This window comes from Sphaerodactylus townsendi, linkage group LG01 (genome assembly GCF_021028975.2).
Source record: "Sphaerodactylus townsendi isolate TG3544 linkage group LG01, MPM_Stown_v2.3, whole genome shotgun sequence".
NCBI lineage: Eukaryota > Metazoa > Chordata > Lepidosauria > Squamata > Sphaerodactylidae > Sphaerodactylus > Sphaerodactylus townsendi.
This window is the reverse complement of record NC_059425.1, coordinates 48,457,496-48,479,983: the sequence shown is the minus strand read 5'-3', so window position 1 is coordinate 48,479,983 and position 22,488 is coordinate 48,457,496. Positions and strand designations below refer to the sequence as shown.

The window sequence follows — 22,488 nt, the reverse complement described above, 5'->3', positions numbered from 1 at the left end:
TGTCTCTCATTGAGTTGGGCCATCAGTCTATCAAGGTCTCTTGGGACTGGCAGCAGTCCTGCAGGGGTTCATCTCTTATCTAACCCTGTTAACTGAAGATGCCAGAAATTGAACCTGGGACCTTCTGCACGAAAGGCAGATGTTCTACCAATGAGCCATGTACCATCCTACAAAAAATATTTACAAGTAGTGATCCCATGAGGACTTATGGGAGGAAGAAGGGTCTCATCTTCCACTGTAGCTCCTCTCTATTACCTTTGCCCCTCTTTCAGCAGCCACCATAGACTGTCCCCTTTCCCTTATTCCTTCTCTCTTCACTCAACCGATCCACCTTTACCTCTGCCCCCACCCACATCTTCAGCTTCCCCTTCTTCCTTCACCCTGGAAGTCTCTTCCCTTTTCTTCCTTTTCACTCACCTAACAACACTTTTCTGTTCTCCCCATGAAAAGAAGCCTTTGCTTCTTTTCTCCCCTTTGTTTCCTCCCCCCCCCCCTTCTCTATCTTTTACCCTTTTCAGTCTCCCTTCCCCACAGATAGAAACAAAGGCCTGGAATGCTGATCAATGCTGTTGTGGTTGCCTAGCAATGCTCAAAATGACTACCAAGATCTCATAACGTATTCCTGGAAGACCTCAGAACATTCACCTATTGAAGTTTTTATCATTTTGGATTTTTTAAAATCCCTCCAATGTTTTCTCTGCATATCTAGGTTTGTGGAAAATATCCCACCTGTCCCTGGCCAAAATATGAGGCCCAGTTCAAAATCAGATTAAACAAGCAGGAACCCACAAGGACTTGTTGGGAGTTTTCCAGGCTGTGTGGTCATGGTCTGGTAGACCTTGTTCTTAACATTTTGCCTGCATCTGTTGCTGACATCTGCAGAGGTGTATCACAGAGAGGAGTCTGTTATACGCTGTGCCCAGACTTCTCTCTGTGATACACCTCTGGAGATGCCAGCCTGCCGGGTATTACATGTCCCCAGGTGCCACCCATTGCATCATGTGGGGCCCCCCCCACAAAATCGCCTCACACACCCCTCCGGCGGAGAGGAGGAGCAGGGCTGCAACAAGCAATGGCTGCGGCCTTGACGGCCCAGATGGCCACAGCCCTGATGGTGCCTGGAGGCCAGTAGCGGAGCCTTGGCACCCTGTGCAGGAAGCGCACTTGCCGCCCCTGCCTGGCTCCCCACACACCCTTACCTGGCACAGCGGTGATGCTCAGCCACGCAAGGCCCCAGGGGAGGCGCCCTGGCCATCACTGCAATGCGGCTACTGGCCCTGCCAACCCCTGAACAACGTTGGCCCAGTCCCAGACAACCGGCAACGCCGCACCCTGAGGCTCCGATGTATTCCGGGCCTCGTCGAGGGGCCGGCAGGGACAGGCGGAGCCAGCAGCTGCGGGGGCTGCCAACAGCCTGGGAGCTTCTCCCAGGGCCTTGCCGTGGCCCAGGAGAACATGGCCAGATGGCCACGGCCCAGGGAACTTCCCTGGAGAGGCCAGCAGCACTGAGAAGGCTCAGGCCATGCCGCTGGGCCCTCCAGAAGCCAGGGGTACTGGCTTTTCTGGGGGGCGGAAAAATTAGGTCTTGCACCGGAGTCCATGGGGGTGGTGGTGGGAAACTCTGATCTTGCCCCGGGTGCCATTTTCTGCCTATACACCTCTGCTGGCAAACCTAGCTAAACCTGGCCATGGTGAGTCCACCCTCAAAGACTTAGAAACAGCCCCCTTCACCTGCCTTTTACTCACAGAAACTGAAGCCTAAAATGCTGCAGTTGTCTATCAACAGCTATTTAAATGAATCTGTTGCTTAAAGCTACAGGAGCTCCTTTTATCATTTACAGGTTTTTAAATCCACTCCGTGCAATGTATTTTTTTTAGATTTCAAATCTTTTCTGCAAAACCTGAGCTCTTTTTGAGTTTGTAGAAAGATCTGTCTTCCTCATCCACAGCTCCAGTCACCAGATTTAAGTATCCAAAAGGCTGACTTCACTATTAAAATATAAGACAAATTAAGGCCAGTGAAACTCGTTAGGGGAGGTCCCCCATTGCTGCCAAGGCCATTCCTCCAGTCCTGTTCTCAGCTGATAAGCCCACTGCTGTCTCTGGGTGACGGGGGGAGGGGGGGAATCTGGCAGCCAGAGTGGATAAAAAGCAATAATTTTTTAAAAAATCAAATCGGATTTTTAAAATTTAAATTGGATTTGTTTAAATAAAAGGCCTTTGAGAAATAAACCAAATGATGGCTTAAATAGCTTTCTATTTAAGATACCTCATAGTCCTAAGGTTATTCATCATGAAGTAAAGATTATTTTTTTAATTATGTGGCATAAAACAGTATATTTGTGCAATGTTTAATTTTTTTGTTAAATGAATTCCATTAACTTGTTCACAATGTCATGCTCTTCCAGAAGTTTCTGTAAGGTTTTGGGCAGTTTTTCGATTTAGAAAATGTCATAGATGCTTGGTTTTGCAGTGCTCAAAACTGAGAATGCAGCGACAATATGCCTCTTCTTCATAGTAAAAAATATTATAAAATAAACATACAGAGTTGAGAAAAAGACCTTAATCGCACTGTCCCTTTGCCAATCTATGTACACAGAATCAACCTCTTATTCTTAAGGGCTAAGTTTCAAGAAGTTCAATGAATAGAAGATTGTTTGGAATGGGATAGATATGTACAAGGAGAGAAGTGTAAGCAGGGAGGGGCAAGCAGTTAAAGTGAAATGATTTGAGCCAAATATCCCACACATCTTGGGACTTTTGTGTATACAGCGTAAATTTATCAAATTATTCTCTCCCTGAAAGAAGAATATCTATCATTACAGCAGGCCACAAAGAGATCAAGTTCAGGAATATTCCAATGAAGTTCCTCTACCTATGGGTAAGGCAAACAATATTCTAAAAATTCAACCTTCAGCTGGTGGTAAATATTAAGATTATACCAGCAATAATTAAGTCTTTACATAGAAAACCATGATTTAAATGTCTGGATGACTAGTGATTCAAATCGATTTGATTTAAATCAAACTCACTCTGCTAGCAACTGCCAACAGTAAAGGCATTCTCTGTGCATATGTAGAGAATGCTTTCTTTAGTTTTAATCCCCTTTTTAAGTTTCAGATTTTTCTGCAAACCTAGGAGGTTCCTTGAGTCTGCCAAAAATTCTCTTGGGGACTCAGTCTGCCCCTCCTACAGATCTAAATTAGATATAGAGATGAAGCAGGAATACCATATATTATATTTCTGGCCAAGCAAGCAGATATTACATTATATTACATTTCTGTTACATTGCTGGTAAATTTTACAACAGCTCTGCATGGTAGGCTAATATCATGATCCTCAAATTATTGACGGGGGCAACTACCATACTTATTCTCTACTTGCAAAAAATATTTTATATATAATGAGGCCTGACCTGCTGCTTGATGTGATATAGCCCAGACACAGGGCTATCACCTAGTGGGTGGAAAAGCTGTAGTAACACAAAGAATAAGGGTCCCTCCAAAATCTCCACAAGGAAGGGAAAAATGGATCTGAAATACTTCATTTCAGAAAGAAGCAGAGCCCTTTACAGTATTAATATCCAATTTTCACAAGTATAATCACTGTCAGTGATGTAACTGACATAGCACAGGAAATGCAACATAAGCATCTAGCTTGAAGGGTGGCGGAGAGACTGCGGAAGGAGGATTCAAAGTGCAGCAACAAAATCACCAATTGTATGCAGGCAACCAGGGGCTTTTCATTTCAGCTGCTATTTTAGCCAATGATGACTGAACAATGATGGAACAGTCTTTCAAAGTGCTTTTTCCTGGCTCCATTAGCCCTGACAATCTCTTCACAGCAGTTTGTTCCCACTATAAGCTTGTGACAGCCAGTCATTAGCTCAGTGACACTGGCTACAATGAGGGATGCCAGAATACAAATTCCAGGAGTGGCTAACTTGGGCATCTTGTTCCTGGCAGGCAGAATGACAGGAGATGGGAGTCCTGCTGACCAATTATTTAGCACAGGATGCCAATATTTATGAAGTTGGCATTGTAGTACACACTAGAAATACTGCATGAACAATGAAAGATATTGCCTCTCTCCAAACAGAGACCACCAATTTGCTCACCACATCAAACAAAGTACAAGGAAGAGGCTGGATCACAGCCCCCAAGCATTCCCTTGACTTAACACTAGCAGTTTTAACTTCCCTTTATGAGACATAAGCAAGTTGCCCCCAAATATAAGGTAGAGATGGGGACTGAACCTCAAATATCAAACTCCAAAGCATTATTTCTTCAATTAATTTACCCCCCAATATTCTTTACCTACCCAGCTCTCCCCTAATTTTTGTGTCAGCTTATCCATCTGAAGTTCATCTCACTCTGATTTTCCAAGAAACCTTCAAATAAATTTATAATTCCCCACCCCCATAAATCTCCCTGCAGATTATTTCATGGATTTTTACAGAAATCTTGCAATCTTTTGCCTTCAGATGATGGTGCAATCTTTTTCCAAAGCACCAACAAAGAAAGGGGGGGGGGGGCTTAACCCAAACAAAGAATTAAATGCCTAAAGGTCAAGGAGGAATTAGGACCAATACATTAAAAACTGTTTTATAGCAAAAATGCAAATGCATTTTTTTCAAATTAAAATAATAACCTCACAGTAGAAGACCCATAAAAGTCTGCCTTACGTGTATAAAATCACAATAAATTAAAACACAGAGTCCACTTTATGACCCAAAAACAAATGTGTTTTTGGCCCTTTGCCCTTCTTCAGTGGTCAAAAGTGGTAATACAAAGTGTTACTACCCAATGAAACATTTAAACAGCTGAGATTAGTTATTAGAGAGCCATGTACCATTGGCACCCAAGTCTTCAACATGAAACTAGTGTCCATTCAAGAGGCATAAAATGGTAGGCCAAACAGGCCAATCAAGCCAAATTCTGTTATGGCAGCATCCTTTAATACCTCAGTCAAATAGAATTTCTGTAAGTCAGGAGTAATAGTTATTTTTCCCATCCATCCCCCACTGGGCAAATCCAATTTGTTATTTTGCTGAATAACTTATGTACTTGATTTGACATTTCAAATAAATGTCATATTTTTGCTGAAGAATAGAGTGTTCAGAGTTGTTCAGAATATTTCAGACAAATGCATCTGATGCTAGACATTTCACACAGAGTATTACAAAATATTGCATTAAAAAACTGGATGCATTTTACTCAACCACAAGGAGAGAGACAGTAATACTTAAGAGGTCTACTCGGAGATAAATTCCATTTTACTCAATGACACTTATTCTCAGGAAAGTGTTCTTAGGATAGGTCAACAAACAGTCAGTCCTTCCTGCATACCTTGCATGTGGTCCTGTTATTGTTATTCACTGTATTTATAGTCTACCTTTTCCGCTAAGACTCAAGGTTGACTACAGTGCAATCAAACAACATAAAACAACCAACTGACAATCTATTTTAACTAGCATTACAGAAACAGAAAACAATGAGAACAGACTATTTAAGACAAGGCACACTATAAACAATACAGAAAGTGGATTACAAAGTATAGGATAATGCAGTAAAAGTAGGTAATACCTATAGTAATCATTGCAATGGACTACAATCCTATTCCATTAGAGGGAGACCTCCTGGACTGTTCCATTCTACTGCAGTTCTCTCTTTAAAAATGCCCTCCTGAAAGTTTGTTTTGCAGATTCTGCAAAAAAGCAGGCCGTTCCATAAGGGGGGAGCCACCACTTAGAATGCATGAGTCAGCGGCAGCCAATCTTGCCCATTAGCTGGGTGGCACCTTTAGAAGGCTTTACTCAAATGAGTGAAACAGTCAGTACAAAGCAGAGCAGGAACGGCAATCATGCAGATATGTGCATCTATTGCCTTTAAGGGCTTCGTAAGTAATAACCAAAACTTCAAACTGAGCCTGGTAAATTGATCAGCAACCAGTGCACTGTCTGTAGAAGGGGGTGTGGCATGCATGTTCTACCTTCTGCCCAGCAATAACCCAGTTGTGGAGTTCTGCACCAACTGGAATTTCTAAGTTGTCTTCAAGGGTAGACCTCAAGTAATTAGCCTCAAGGCAACCATAGCATGGAGCCATGTGTCCAGATCAGCCCAGTCAAGGTAGAGAGTTGTGTTCTGGGACAAAAGTTGGTTCTTCCACCAGAATGTTATGATCATACTATATTGCACAACTATGATGTCCATTACATTCTAATCAGTTTAAATTTTTGTATGAAATTGGATTGAGTATAGTTCCTTAAATATAACTCCTTTAAACTATCCCTAGGCTGATGCAGAGTTAGAAAATGGCACACAACTTACCCATTTTTACTGAACACTCGGAGCCACACTTGAAAATTTGGCCCCAGAAGACACAAGCAGTGCAGAGTAGTGAATGTAGAAAGGAGAACTGCAAATAAGAAGGTCTCAAGTACTGATCTGAAAGGAAGGGATGCAGCAACAAAAAGTTAAGCGACTGATTTCTTAAGAAAATTGTATGCTGCTTCTCCAGAGAGCTTCTAGAGGCAGCTCGCAAGGTAAAAACAATACAGTAAAATCATAAAAACACATCAATTGTCACTGTTTAAACAAGCCATAAAATAAAGCCAGGGCATAAAAGTAACATTCAGCAGGCCAGGATAATATCCATAAAGGAACATAAAAACATAAGAACTAGCCTGCTGGATCAGACCAGAGTCCATCTAGTCCAGCACTCTGCTACTCGCAGTGGCCCACCAGGTGCCTTTGGGAGCTCACGTGCACGATGGGAAAGCAGTGGCCTTCTGCTGCTCTTGAGCAGCTGGTCTGCTAAGGCATTTGCAATCTGAAATCAAGGAGGATCAAGATTGGTAGCCATAAATCGACTTCTCCTCCATAAATCTGTCCAAGCCCTTTTTAAAGCTATCCAGGTTAGTGGCCATCACCACCTCCTGTGGCAGCATAGTCCAAACACCAATCACACATTGTGTGAAGAAGTGTTTCCTTTTATTAGTCCTAATTCTTCCCCCCAGCATTTTCAATGAATGCCCCCTGGTTCTAGTATTGGGAGAGAGAAAAATTTCTCTCTGTCAACATTTTCTACCCCATGCACAATTTTATAGACTTCAATCATATCCCCCCTCAGACGTCTCCTCTCCAAACTAAAGAGTCCCAAACGCTGCAGCCTCTTCTCATAGGGAAGGTGCTCCACTCCCTCAATCCCCCTTCTTGCCCCTCCCTGCACTTTTTTCTATCTCTTCGATTATCCTTTTTTGAGATCGTGACCAGAACTGAACCCACCCAGTACTCCAAGTGCTTGGAGATTTAAGCACCACTTTCTGCTGCTTTTATATAAGGGCATGACAATCCTTGAAGTTTTATTATCCAACTTCTTTTCCCTAATTAGCCCCAGCATAGAGAGTTTGCCTTTTTCACAGCTGCCATGCATTGAGAGTTGACATTCCCATGGAACTATCAACTAAGGCCCAAATCCCACTTTCTAGTCCTGTGACTGATAGCACTGACCCTGGTAGGTCGTGTTTAATGTATGAAGTTTGGATTTTTTTCACCGATGTGCATCACTTTGCATTTTGCTACATATAACTACATATGCCATTTCTTAGCCCAATCACCTACATTATAAAGGTCCACATGAGGCTCTTAGCAATCCTTTGTGGCTCTCCAACTTACCCTACATAATTCGGTATCATCTTGCAAACTTGGCCACCACGCTACCCACCCCTACTTCCAGGTCATTTATGAATAGGTTAAAGAGCACTGGTCCCAAAACGGATCCTTGGGGGACACCACTCCCGACATCTCTCCATTGTGAGAACTTCCCATTTATACTCACCCTTTGTTCCTCAACCAGTTTTTAATCCATAGGAGGACTTCCCCTCTTATTCCTTCATTGCTGAGTTTTCTCAACAGTCTCTGGTGAGGAACTTTGTCAAAAGCCTTTTGGAAATCCAAGTAGACAATGTCCACTGGGTCCCCACTTAATCCCACATGCCTGTTTACACCCTCAAAGAACTCTAGTAAGTTTGTAAGACAGGACTTGCCTGTGCAAAAGCCATGCTGACTCTTCCTCAGCAGGTCTTGCTTTTCTACATGTTTTATAATTTTATCTTTAATGATAGATTCTACTAATTTACCAGGAACAGATGTCAGACTGACTGGCCTATAATTTCCTGGGTCCCCCCTAGACCCTTTCTTAAGGATTGGTGTGAGGCAAGAAGTAAACCATAAAAAACCGCTAAAAATAACAGAATCCTCCAGTTGAAATCCTTTGTAAAAATAAATGTTCTTGCCTGGTGCCCAAAGGATGGTAAAGGAGGCACCAGGAGAATCTCAATGGGGAAGCCATTCCAAAGACATCATTGCCTTTGCTGGGGAAAAAAACCTGTGACTTTGGTCACCTCATCTCTGCAGAACTGTCTCAGTAAACCCAACAGAAAGCAAACTACAAGAGTCATGACATTTCAAGAACTAATACAATATAGGGAAAAGAGAAGCACACAATAGGCAACGTTAAGGAAGAGGAATAGTGAGATATTAAGGAACACTCTTTTTTTGACCCATTCATTTATATTTCACCTTCCAAGACTATTCCACTGGAAGTCTAGAAAACCTGTGCATGGGCTGAACAACATCAGACTGCAGGGAGAGGATGTGAATATGGCCAATTCTTCCTCAATACCAAACATTTTCCCCACAGAAATATGCCAAAGAGAGAGATTCCAGCCAAGCTAGTCCCAAACATGTTACTTTTCTATGACCTAGGACATTTTCATAAAATGGAAGAAGGCATAATTATGTTATGTTACACCCAGGCAAATATCTGCCACCTCAGCAAAGGTCACAGTTCACCAGGGTTTACTTCCAAGTAAGTGACTATAGGTTCACTGGTTTCAAGACAGGGTATGCAAATCATTACACAGAACAATAGGATTTTTGTTTAGAGACTTACTCAATTAACGGTGCTCCATAAAGAACAATGATTCCGTGAAATATGATACAAGATGCAAAGAAGTACACACAGCATCTAATAAACTTTGCCACCTTTTAAACAGAAGAAAAAGGTTTTCACATTAACAAGAGAGAAAAGGCCTGGTGACATTATCAATTTTTTAAAAAAATGTTTTTCTATTAACATGCCATTACGTGGGTACTGGTAAGGATGAACCCAAGGCCAGCATAGATGAGTGTCACCCTCTGAGCCAACTGAATAGCTCAAGAGCATACGCTAGCAGAACCAGGCATCTTAATGCAATAAGCGGAATGATGCAGTCAGAGCTGACCACTCTTAAAGATCCACAGGTTTCATCTGGACAAGTTAAGAACATTCAAATGCTTTACGTTTAAGTCCATAAGACGTCACTCTTGATTACATCAAGATGTTTTAACAAGGGGGGAGGGAGGGGTAGTACCAACCTTAGGATGGTGCTTTTCAAACTACTAAACCAGTGTGCTAGAGCTGTTAAGATATAAGTGGTTTCTAAAACACAAACTCCATCCACATTGAGTATTTATTGTGGGGGCTCAGATATGGGTCTTCCCCAGCCCCGATTTTTAACGCTCTACTGAGCAGAAAGAACTGAACATGTGATTATACTTCAGAGAGCAATAACCTTGACTACTGTTCAGTTTTTGAGTAACTGAACACATCAGAAGCCATTTCAAGAAGGAGAAATCCTGTTCTTTATTTGATAAAAATTGTAGGGGAAGGTATGATTGCATAACATAGATGAGCCCAGAAATCTATAACTGAAATCTGATCTCAACGGTGAGCTCAATAGAAAACAGAAGACAAGCTACTATTCTCTGCGCCTAGCCGACCCATCTGGCCTATCTTACATAAGTATCATTAAGTTAACTTACATAATATTCTTTAAAGTCTTGAGATGCTCTGAATAACATCACTATCTCTAAAGAATGAAGGGATAGCCCTGCTTGAATGACAGAAGGAGCTGAATCAGGTGACCCACAGACATGGTACAGGTGACCCATGGTACAGGTGACCCACAGACCCACCCTACATCATCAAGTGACTCCCCAGCTATCCAAAAAATATGGCACTGAAGATTAGCTAAAAGTAAAAGAAGTCCCCCATGCAAAGAAACACCAGCCTAATAACATTTCCCAGGCACACATAATGTTGACAGCATTTCATAGTTAAAGGGGAAAAACAGTTCCATGGCAGAGAGTGGTAAGCTGTAGTACTGCAGTAAAAGTTCTGTTCAACACATGAGCCCAAGCCTGATGGAACTCAATTTCAGGTAGCCAGCTCAGGGTTGACTTGGCCTTAAGTTCCATCCTTCTGAGATTGGTAAAATGAGAATTCAGTTTGCTGGGCGTAAAGTGTAGACATCTGGGCAAGGCAAATGCAAATCACTCTGTAAACCTTGTCCGTCTAGTTAACATTGTGAACCAACATCACCTGATAGGTCAATAATGATCCAGTTGCTTTTTTTTTTTTAGGGAGGGGGGACTAACTTTACCTTTTTTAAAAGGCTTCCAAGAAGAAAAGGGAAGGGAGAAAGGGACTACAGCCTGTTCAATTTCAGCCCTTGCACATGGGAGCTCATAAGACAAAATCTTGCAGAAAGCGATTGGGGTGGAGGGTGGGGAGAAGTAATCTCTAGCTTATCACTGCCCTTGGCTATTCACTGTAGCCCCTAAGCTTGATTCTTTTTTTAGCAAAGTGTGGAGCTCATGCTGACCAACAAGGTTGCAAAACAGGGATGAGAAGATTTCTGCATACCTGGGAGAATCTCAAGTACACAGACAAATACTGAAACCCCCCCCCCCCCCCCCGCCCCATGCACACACAGAAGAGGTGAACAGAATGACTGCGCACACATGCTGTCACTGAATTTAGGCAAAATGCAGACACAGGATGGGTGGCCATCAGGCTGAAGGACAACTGTTCATATCCCCTAAGTCTAGGTAAGAAGGGAAATTCAGTTGAAGGATGCACCTTTTGAAGTGCTTATCTCGTGACTCCAACTGTTCCCAGACATCTCCTTTACATACCCATGCTACCAAAAGATGACTTAGGGAAGCCAGCCCTGAACCTGACTGCTGTTTAGCACTGCTTTGGGATGACTGGAGAAGCACACAGAAGCACTACAGCTTTAGAACTATACAACACTCATATTTGAAGCTATCAGCAAGCCCCACCCACCCACATGTTCACTTGTGCTTCAATTCTCCTGTTTCAGCAACATGAAGCCCACAGGAAGGCGCTAATGGTAGTACTAGATATTCAGCTGGGGGAATACTTAGGGCTCCCAGGTGCCTGCTAATGGCAGGCGATCACCTGGGGACTCCTGCTGCCACCCGTCAACACTTAGATCAGGGGTAGGGAACCTGCGGCTCTCCAGATGTTCAGGAACTACAATTCCCATCAGCCCCTACCAGCATGGCCAATTGGCCATGCTGACAGAGGCTGATGGGAATTGTAGTTCCTGAACATCTGGAGAGCCGCAGGTTCCCTACCCCTGACTTAGATGTTCAGTGGGCAGAAGTATGCCAGTCAAAAAGGGGGGAGCAATCGGCATCTGCGTGTGATGATGTTACTTCTGGCACAATTGATAAGTGCTACTATCACACAGCAGGATGCTTTATCACTTTCCTGAAAACCATAGAAAGCCCCTCATAAAATGTTGTTCCAGGGTCCATTCCCTACCAAAAATTACTTCAAAGTGGGATTCAGTCTTACCTTGTGGGCAACAGAGTTTCTTTTCATAGATGGATTTGGTTTAAGGATAAGATACAAAATTACATTGACTGTACCAACACTTGCTGAACAGATGCACAGCCATGTCAGGTGTGTTCCCAAAACTGAGAAGTTCTTCAAAAACAGTGAGGGAATGAGTGTAGTTAAAATAATGGAAGATACACAGACAGCATTGGCAGAAAGCAGCCTCTTTATTTCTGAATGCCTCATGGTGTTCTTTCTTCAGCTTTTACCTGTTGAGAAGCAGAGTATACATACTCATACACATGAAAGAACAATATTTTTCTTATACAACACTCTAATAAAATTTGGAACAATGGCAGCATGAAAGTCTAAATTGATACACCAGTTTAAAACCATGAAACCTTCACCATTACAACTCTAAAGCACAGGTTGAAATTGTATGCACACTTATTGGGGACTTCAGTGAGACCTGAACACAAATATCACTTGTACCAGTTAATAAGAAAGGATTATTGTTGGAGAAATGATACAACCAACTGGTCAGACACAATAACACTTTTCTTGAATGCTTAGAGAATGATCCCATAAGTTCCAGTGTGAGGCCAAAGTTTTTACTTCAGAGCTCATGGAAGCAACTTATTAGATTTGCTACTGGACAAGACAATAAAAAGCTTATAAAAAGAAAATAAAAAGGAGCAGCAGTGGCATAGTGGTTAAGAGTAGGTGCATTCTAATCTGGAGGCACCGGGTTTGATTCCCCACCCTGTCGCATCAGCTGTGGAGGCTTATCTGGGGAATTCAGATTAGCCTGTGCACTCCCACACACACCAGCTGGGTGACCTTGGGCTAGTCACAGCTTTTTGGAGCTTTCTCAGCCCCACCCACCTCACAGGGTGTTTGTTGTGAGGGGGGAAAGGGCAAGGAGATTGTAAACCCCTTTGAGTCTCCTACAGAAGAGAAAGGGGGGATATAAATCCAAACTATTATCATTATTATCATTTTGGCCTTGTCCTATTTTGCAAGATGAAGAGCAAATAATTCAAGCTACACCTTTCCATTTTTCGTTCTCAGCTCCTGAAATATGGAACTGCTTCATAGCAACAGGTCACACAACAGTTCAAATAAAATCGAGTACCTCAAAAACAATCACAACAGATTGTCAAAGGCTTTCATGGCCAGAATCACTTGAATGCTGTGTGGTTTTCGGGCTGTTTGGCCGTGTTCTAGCAGCATTCTCTCCTGACGTTTCACCTGCATCTGTGGCTGGCATCTTCAGAGGATCCTGAAATCTTGCTTTCCTTTCCTACTATCAGATCCTCTGAAGATGCCAGCCACAGATGCAGGCGAAACGTCAGGAGAGAATGCTGCTAGAACACGGCCATACAGCCCGAAAACCACATAGTACCCAAATCACAACATACCTGCTGAGTCTCTACAGTCATAGAACAAATTCTCTACTGCACCAACTTCCATTCCTTCACTTATGAATCCTATGTCTTTTTCTGGTCCATGCCAGGTTCCCACAGGTACATTTCTCTATAATAGCACTACTACAACAGTACTACAGCAAAATATGGTAGCCACAACTGGAGAACTGGAAGCAGGAAGTGCACAGAATAGGCCAGGCAAAGCATGGAAGGAGAGGCTGCTTTACATTTTAGTGTAGTTAACACAGGCATTATATAGTTACACCCTCTCACAATAACTATGTTCAATGACCATACTTCAGTGAAATGAGCTTAGGACTGTTCCTCAAGGATCCAACTCTATTCAATTTTAATTGGAAATTTCATAGCATCTACAGTGATCCATTTTCTCGTACCTGTGTACAAAATTGCAGCAATAGAATGCAAGCCTATATAGAGTCTGGCATATTCATCTGATTGAAATCAGTGGGCCTAATTATTCATGGGCAAGTGTCATTAATGAGGAAGAAACTGTATGAAAACAATCTCTATCACTCTCATATAGACAGAAAGACAGCATCGGGAATACAAGTGCTTATACTACGTAAAGCAAACAGTAAACACTACCCACCCATACATTACAGCCTTTATTGACGTTAGTAAACACTACCCATCGTGCATTTACTTGTAAGTTTTAAAAAATCAATTAAACTTCCCAGTCAGGGGAAGCAAGCTAGTCTACTCCATTCCTGTTTAGTTACTTGAATGAAAGCCCTTACAAACTCTGTGACTGACTTGCAATTCGATATGAGCAGAATCGGACTCAGGCCCAACGAATATGGTTACTTGCGAGTAACACTTAATTCCGCGGTTTTTACTTCCGAGTAACTCTAGGGGGTAGGGATGCAGCCTGTGTAACCTCAAGAATAAAAGACAACTGTTTACACAAAGGCAGGAGGAGCCCCCCCACACACACCTCGGGGCGGGGAAGAGGTGAGTCTCTCCTCCCGCCACCTTACCTGTCCACGAGCTACTGGGAGGAGCTTCCCCACCTCGCATGTGATTCACCGGGGACAGACTCCGCCTCCCTGAAGCAACAAACCAACACCGCTCACAATGCTGCGGCCGTCTCCCCTTTCGACGGAACGTAATTAAAGTGACATTGGGCTACAACCAATCGGATAACCCACGAGGCGGGCTCTTTGGGTAATCCCAACCAATAGGCCCCCAGGGGGGAGAGCTTCCGCCTGGAAACCAGGAAGAGGAATAAGGTGACGGTTTTTCGCCGGAAGTTAGAACGTGGGAGGGGGTGTTTGTTGTTGGCTGGTTTTTTAATCGACCGCCAGCGGTGGTTTGCGGTTTCCTGGGGTGTGCGTGTGCGGCGGACTTCGTCGTGCGTGATTCGCCATGGTGTGCGAGAAGTGTAAGGAGCGGGGGTCGGGATAACGAGAGTGGGATGCTGTTAAAAGGGCCGGAGCGGAGTTGCCTTTAGAGAAGCAGATACCACGAAATATTTTAAGGTTTCTTGAGCTCGTTAAACGCTGCCCTCTTCCCGGCACCCCCTTTTTTGTCTTTGAATTATTCGTTGTTCCTGCTCTTGATTCTTTCCAGTCACCTTCTCTTGTCTCCCTTCAATCATCCTCTGTTGGAGGCGGGCGATGCTGCTGTGTCTCTGGACAGAATAAATCCACGACAGTATTGCAATTCAGGCATTCCCAAATCTGCAGTAGTAATAAAAAGTGAAAGATTTGCTCGTTCTAAAGAGAAACCACAATATGCTCAGATCAATTACTTATACAGAAACAGAGGTGTGTTTCTCTGAGGGTGAGCAATTTTTAACCCTTCCCTAATCTGAACGTTTTGAATGGTCAGCTCCAATTTTAATTCAGGGAAGAGAATTTAAGGTTTCCTAAGAGGACTGGGCATTCATTTTAGCACTAATTGCCCTATTAGGCAGTTAGATGTTAGCAATAATGGTCAGTATTTATATGGAGAATTTAAAGGATATTGAAAGTTATTGAGATTGGTGAGTACTGTTCCTATGGCATATGAGGGACTGAAATAAGAGTGCTTTGACTATGGTCACCTAGTTAATTCATGGCTGAAATAAGATTCTAACTGTAGGTTTCTGATATATGACTCATCTCAATCCACAGGGTTCAGGTGGCGAAGGATGGTGCCATGCCATATCCAGAGAGTTTCCAGGTGGCCTGGGGAGGCCAACTGAAAGCCTTCCATAGCCCAAAAGGGTGGCATAAGACTGAGGATATTCTGGGGGTGTTTCCGGCTCCACCCCAGGACCCCCCCCCCCCCCGACACAGCTCTGGAGACCTGGCTCTCTTGCACCGCTGAGATCCTCAGCACTCCCCCTGCCTCCCAGTTTGCCTTCCCTGTGGGCAAAAGTGCCACTTACACCAGCGGGGTGGGCAAACACACTAGCATGGCCTAGCACCGGCTCCAAGAGCCCATTCGCCCCCAGTAGGATTGGACTACCCATCTCTTACTAACTCTGCTGTACCAGCTCTCAAAAGCTATTGGAAATTCAGAAGGTGGGGTTTAAACCTACAGTTCTAGAGAGGCAAACTTGAGAGCAGTGATGATGTGAGCCAATCTATGTTCTGCACACTTCTGAGGCATCTGATTGATTCTGTCTCTCTTTGATTAATGTTTGTATATTTGTTATTAAAATGTGTATAACTCTTCTTCCTTATTGGGTAAAAGCAGCTAACAAATAATAATTAAAATGTTACAGATTAAAACCAGATTCCAAAAGCTCTGGCAAACAAGCAAGGCCTTTGGTTCTTCCTATGCATATCTAACAAGAAGGCTCCCTCATTTAGTAATGTTTACAAACCAAGTTATAACAGTTTTTTATAGTCCAACTTCTGCATGTATGGCTCTACATAGAGGTAGGCTAGTTGTGAGCTTGTAAAAAGAGATACAATTTGGGGTGTTGCAGGCAAAAGATATGCTCAGATTTCATTCTCTGTGAGACAGATGCTAAATCCACAATATATCTTCTTGGGACTAAGATAAGCAGCCATTATACAAATCTAGTGGAACTGCTTGTAAGCCATACAACGTGAAAGAGCTTACTTTGTTCTCAAACATCAGACTTTAATAATCTGAGACAAGCTCATCCACAATGTGACCAGTGCTGATCTCCTCTGGGCAGCACATGACAGTCAGCAGAAATTCTTTTCATAAACAAAGCTGGAGAAAATATAGATTTAATCATAAGAATTTCTGCTGGTCATAACCACATCTGTTTTGCTGAAATCCGCATACCCTACACTAAAGCATAATAATTTGCAAATCTCCTCTTTTCTGAATGATATCTTTTTCTTTGCAGAACTTTATTTATGTCTTCTGTTCCACTTATTCAGTGTTTATGCATTCTTATGATCTGAAGCCATTTGTGTTTAAAGTAAGCCATACCCTGATTATTAGAGTTTTTGTTTAGGCCTGCCATTTTGGTATTGCAGGCAGGCTTGGTTATTGTGAGATTCACTGCCTCAAAAAAGAGAATTCTTTCTAACTAAGCATGTGTAGGATCAGGCCCCATCAGTGGTGTAGCGCCAATGGGGCGGTGGGGGCGTGATGCCCTGGGTCCCATGCGTTATGCATTGGTGCCTTGCTGTGCTTTTAAATGCTGTTTTATAGGAAGACTTGGGATCTGTCAGTTGTAAAAAAAGTGTTTTGTATTACTAGCATACTTGGTTTGGTTAATGGGCTTAATAAAATCCATTATGTACGATGAGCATAAGGAAAGGACTTTTATTATTTATTTCTGTATTTCTATGCTACTTCACAGGTGAGAAGAAACTTGGCACTGTAATTACACCTGATACATGGAAAGATGGTGCACGAAATACTACAGGTAATTTTAAAGAATTATATTGCTACAAACAGTATTTGTGACTTATATGTATTAGGAAAGCTTAATGAAATACTTTGACTCCTTGTTCTGTGTCTGTCTGACTATATACACAGTTTCATTCTCCTCTTATTAGATGTGACTGCATGGGATCAATACATCAATAGTTTCATCTAAGCCTGTGGGCACAGTTCAGCTTTATGGGGTTCTTCTAACTGCTAGAGGGTTTACCCTCTACCCAGAACTCTTAATCAAGATGGATATTGGTAAATAATATTAAATTCTTACCTGCCAGAGAGACATGGGGTCAGCCATGTCCCTGGGCACCACCTATCTGGTCACGTGGGGGGTGCAAAATCCTCCCCCCCCACACACACACAGACTGAAGCCTTCTGCAAGAGGAAGAGGCCGAAATGGGCAGTCAGCTTCTCCCTGCGGCCCCTCTGATGTGGGGAGCCACGTGACAGTGGAGAGAAGAAAAGGCCAGCCCCTTTCGGAGTGCATGCCAGCCAGCCCTCCCGAGTGTGCTCTGCCTCCCCCCAGCTTTGCCGAGGGCGAGGAGACAGCGGCCCATGGCTTCCCGGAAGAGGCTTGCCAGCACTACCCACGGCCAGCAAAACAAGTTTGAGGTGCCAAGCAGCACCTCTGCCACACACCCCTTGCGCCTCTCTGGCTGACTGGCGCGGCCTCCTATAGAGGTAGGAAGTGGCAGCAACCGGCACCAGGCCAGGAGCCTGCCACAGGCAAGGCCTTTTTTTGCGCACACACACACCCCACCTCTATTGGAGGCTGGGAAGTGAGGGGGAGTGGGGGGACGCAAACACAAGGCCTGTCCCCTAGGTGCCGTTTTGTGCTGGTATGCCTCTGCTTCCTGGAGAGGCACCTTAAAAATATTGTCAGTAAGCAAAGTTCCTCTCTGTGAGCTCTGTTGGTCAATTTATGTGAACTTATCTTTTGTTTTATAGAAAGCGGTGGGCGAAAACTAAATGAAAATAAGGCGTTGACATCAAAGAAGGCAAGGTAATTGATGTCTAATACCTAGTAAATATACGGACAAATACTGAACAAAATACTGTTTGTCCAGTTACCACCACCAACACACCCTCAGGGTCTCCATATTATTCTGAAATATTTTCTTCTTTCCTGAATCTCTGTTCCTTCCATTTTCTCTTGCCCTGTTTTTCCTTGACACGTCTTTTTTTCCCCTCTCCCCATTTGCTGGCCGTCCTTTGTCCTCATCCCCTCTTACATTTCCCTGGGTCACATCAGCTGCCTTAGGAGCTTCTATCCGCCTTTCATTTGCCCCACGAATGCTTCCTTCCACAGTTAACACTTGGCCTCCTGTTGTGGCATCCATATCTTGATTTGATGTTTATTTCTCTTGGCCCTCTTCTTCAGCATGACCTCTTCTCTATCTTTGACCCACACCTCCTGCCAGTTCTCCACAACTGCTTAGCCTGCTGTCATGTGCACTCAACATTGATGAGGCAACGGAGCAATGGAAATGGGGTTGTGCGGCTAGAGTAGCTGTCAGAACTAATAAGCAGTGGCTAAAATGGCAGAAAGCCAAACAGTTGTGGTGTGGTCAGGAAAGAGAGGGGAGAGGCCATGTATCATCTTTCCCATCAGTTGCAATCTTTCTGTTCTTGTCTTATAATCCTCTAAGCAAGACATAGCAAGTCAAAAATGAAAGGCAATATTGGCCTTTAAAGCTAATTTATATGTCAGTTGCTTATGTGCCACTTTTGATTTTGAAAACATTTTGTAATATATCATTTACATAGTTCCTCTGGGCAGTTTTACCCATTTGCAAAAGAGATATGAGAAGAAATTCCTTGGAATTCCTTAATTAATAGATTTTTTTTTGCCTCTTTGGTTTCTAGGTTTGATCCGTATGGCAAAAACAAATTTGCGATATGCCGAATTTGTAAAAGTTCAGTTCACCAGCCAGGTTCTCACTACTGCCAGGGATGTGCTTACAAAAAGGGTAAGGCATTTGAGATACTGTCTTTTAATTTGTTTTCTTACTAGCTGCTATGAGTAAGTTGCTTGTATACCAAGAACTAAAGTTACCAGTGATCTAGCTGTCTTTCAGTATTTCAATATAGGGGGAAAAAATTTTCAGACTGTCAAGTGTAATAATATTTATATGAAATGTGTCTAACCCAACAAGTGGTCCCATCTCAAAGTCTGTATTACAGTGAAGTTGGCCACTTCATTTAAGGTTGGAAAAAAACCCTACAAACCCTACAAAAAAACCCTACAAACCCTACAAAAAAACCCTACAAAAATCTTTTTGAATTAGCAAAATGCACTTAAAGATATAGTGGACATGCTGTTGACATGTACAGCTCTTAAATTCATGAAGCATTTCTGCACCTAAAAGGATGCCCATATATAAATGACGTATTTTGTGTTGTTAAAGCAGTAACATTAGTTTAGGTTTGACAGGACAGTAAGTATTACGTATATTTCAATTTTCCCCCCAAATTTGGTTTTCCTTGAGTGAGGGAGACATATTTTTTCCTGCATCTTCAAAGGTTTTAGAAATTTTACATCCGTAGTTAGAACACCTGCTAAAACTATATGGAAGATATGAAGCCTCCTGGAAATCCTATGTAGCATCCCTATCCTTTGAGTTCCATGAAGGCAAAAAGAAGGGATAAAAATGAAACAAATAAACCAATTTTCTTGGCTGAGTCTGAAACATCAAATGATAGTTTCAGTACTATACCAGTTACATTAGTAGCAGAAGTTGTTTTAACTTCAATGTGTTTTTCTTTAACAGGCATCTGCTCAATGTGTGGAAAGAAAGTCTTGGATACAAAAAACTACAAGCAAACATCTGTATAGTTGTATACTGTGAGCTCTTCCCATTGACCTCCTTTGAGATTAAACACAATTAACAAACATTATCAGCTTGAGCAAAATGCTGAAAAGGTCCCCTATAATTTACTTGGCTTTGATTTAAACATGGTCTGATCAATGTTTGTGCTACTTGTACTATAAGGGAGCCTTATGCTTCCTTGTAACTTGATCTGGTTGATACACTGATACAAGAGACATCCACCAGTGGTACTTAGTGGTATAAATATTTATACATCTTATTATAAACACATATGCTTTTTGTCTGAACTTACAAATCCTAAAGCCGTCTGTAGAAAATGCAAGGCTGAAAATATTTATCAATTTTTTCTTCACAGATTGATAACCTGGAGGACTTAGTGGTTGTATTGTGAGATGCTCTGTGTGCCAGCAGTACAAATAAATAGCAAGTTTTCATATATGTTTATTAGTGTATAAAATATGCAGTGCAATTTGTATTCCCCTAAACAAACTGGAGCTCACTAAGGCCCCATAAACCTCCTAGGATTGTTGCCTGCTGTTGGGTCACATAGTTGAAGGCTACGTGTTCAACTTGGCAGGTCCCAAGTTCTGAAACCCTATGCAATATGTTTCAGTGAAGAATTTTTTTTTAACTATCTGGGTTTGTTGGACTGAAATATAAGGTGGAAATGACAAGGCTAATGTAAATTAGTCTTTATCATTATGGTGTCAATTAAGTATTGAGGCAAAGCCTTAACAAAGAAAGAACTGTATATAAACATGTTTTCAATATGTTGCATTAAAACAAAGAAATGTTCTAGGAAACTTGATTCCTTTATTGTGTATGTTCTGTTCTTGTGCAATATGTATTGTTTTCCTTTTCAGGACAGATGTCTAGTTATTGCTATCCAAAGCCATATTTCTGTTCAATTAATTTAATTTTTATTATGACCTTTTTAAAGGACACATAAAACCAATGGCAACTTCACAATGCCAAGTCACAAAATTAAAAAAAAAACAGACTTCCAATTCCTGATATTTCTTGCTTGGAGAGAACAGAGTGCAACCTGGTAGTAAACTCAGATGCATAAACATTGAACTGAACTATTCTGGATTTTACCTGATATGTTTTTACAGATTAAGCTCAATGCTAGCAGAAGGCCAAAGCAGACAATCTGTGCATCAATTACAGCTTTGCAGGAACCTGATTTGAACATGGGGAGAGTAGGTTTAACCGTTGCACTCATGGATGATTTCATTGATCAAAGACATTCGTTTCATTACCACCTCAGTATTGCTTTTAGTTCTTTACAGTACAGGGAGAGAGGCAGGATCCTGTTTTTTTCCTTTGCAGGACTAATGGCAGGGGGGACAGCATCAAGTAGCAAAACTGAAATCCTTTCATTCTGTGCCACACCCATCTGTGCCACAACCCTTGCTATTGCAGTCTCCCTTTTAAAATCACTAGGAAATCGGCCATGTATGCACATACCGTACTATTTATATCCCCCTAAGCAAAATGGAGCTTACTACTTACCCATTGTGTGAGACACAGTTGGTTTTCCAACTTTGCTTCACAGTAGGGTTTTCCTATTTACACCATTCTTTTTCCCTCGCAATGTTTTGCTTCTCTATCCAAACCTGTCCGCCATTTTGCCTGTCCATCTCTTTGTTGTTGCCATGTAACCTGCATGTTGGGAGATTACCTACTGCTTTTTTTTTGTTGGTCATCTTTTTATCTATCAATAGTTTGTTAAAACAGCGTGATTTCACAAGCAGGATCTGCCATGCCATGCTGAACAGTAACAGCTATAAAGTCTTGCAGGAGGTTCGAGAGGGAGGAAAGAAGGCAGCATCCGCTTCAGGTGGGGAGAGACAAGGAAGACAGGCAAAAGTGAACCTAGCCTTGTCAATTTCACTGGGTTCACCACTCCAGCAATAGATTTTAAACAATTTTTTTAAAAAAAGAAGCCAATTGAAGAACCTGAGCATCCTGAAATGGTGGCCAGTAGAGTGGAAGGTAGAGTGGTGTGGGCAGGGGCATATCGCCCAAAGGGACACGGGGTAACCCATGTCCCTGGGCGCATGTCGTTTTGTCATGTGGGGGGCACCGGGCACCAACCGGGTCCCCACGCCCAGCCTCCTGTGGCGCAACAACCCGGCCGGCACCCACGGCTCCCACCATGCCAGGGGGGACTGGGGAGGGCAGAATCCAGCCTGCAGGGAATCCCAGGAGCCAGACTGCTGCAACAGCTGTCTGAGCAGGCCCCCAAGCCCCACCCCCAAACTCCAACCTTGCCCAACCTCGCTGCTGGCTCCCGTAAGTGGAGCGCAAGGAGCCGGTCATGCCCCCGGGCGCCATTTAGACCCAGTATATTACTGGGTGTGGGAAGACGAAGAGGAGCAAGAAAACCCAAGGAAATGCTAATGCATGCATATCTCCTTTGCTTTCCGGCATAGGACAAAAGTCACATTTAAAGAGCTTTTAGAAAACAGATTCTCTGATCGGAGAGAGGGGTGAATGCTAGAAAATGGAAAACAAGTGCTAACTGAGAATCAAACCTGAAGGGAATGTACGCTCCAAGTGAAGGAGACCACACATGTGTAAATGGCTATCCAGTAACAGACTTCCTAGATGACCTGTTTTGATCCAGACACCTCAAAATGTTACTTCTAAGCATTAACGAA

General features: G+C 42.7%; 2 protein-coding genes across 4 annotated transcripts in view; one reads left to right on the top strand and one right to left on the bottom strand.

The window, feature by feature from the left end:
• The window catches only part of PIGF (phosphatidylinositol glycan anchor biosynthesis class F), a 33,050-nt gene extending 18,787 nt beyond the window's left edge, over positions 1-14,263 (bottom strand). Inside the window, exons 1-4 of one of the 3 annotated variants that reach the window (XM_048482681.1) lie at positions 14,117-14,263; positions 11,706-11,960; positions 8,956-9,043; positions 6,330-6,446 (exon numbers count right to left, since the gene is read on the bottom strand). In XM_048482681.1, coding sequence (XP_048338638.1) covers positions 6,330-6,446; positions 8,956-9,043; positions 11,706-11,937 — 437 coding nt within the window. In that variant the 5' untranslated portion in view covers positions 11,938-11,960; positions 14,117-14,263. Of the gene's footprint in view, positions 1-6,329; positions 6,447-8,955; positions 9,048-11,705; positions 11,961-14,073 lie in introns of all 3 variants that reach the window. The other 2 variants (XM_048482665.1, XM_048482673.1) reach the window with 2 other exon arrangements.
• Positions 14,264-14,363: 100 nt separating this feature from the next.
• On the top strand, positions 14,364-20,625 carry CRIPT (CXXC repeat containing interactor of PDZ3 domain). The gene is made up of 5 exons (XM_048482700.1): positions 14,364-14,520; positions 16,912-16,977; positions 17,940-17,994; positions 18,858-18,961; positions 19,763-20,625. The coding sequence occupies exons 1-5, from the start codon at positions 14,505-14,507 to the stop codon at positions 19,825-19,827; spliced, it is 306 nt and encodes a 101-aa protein (XP_048338657.1). The 5' UTR covers positions 14,364-14,504; the 3' UTR covers positions 19,828-20,625.
• The last annotated feature ends 1,863 nt before the right edge of the window (positions 20,626-22,488 follow it).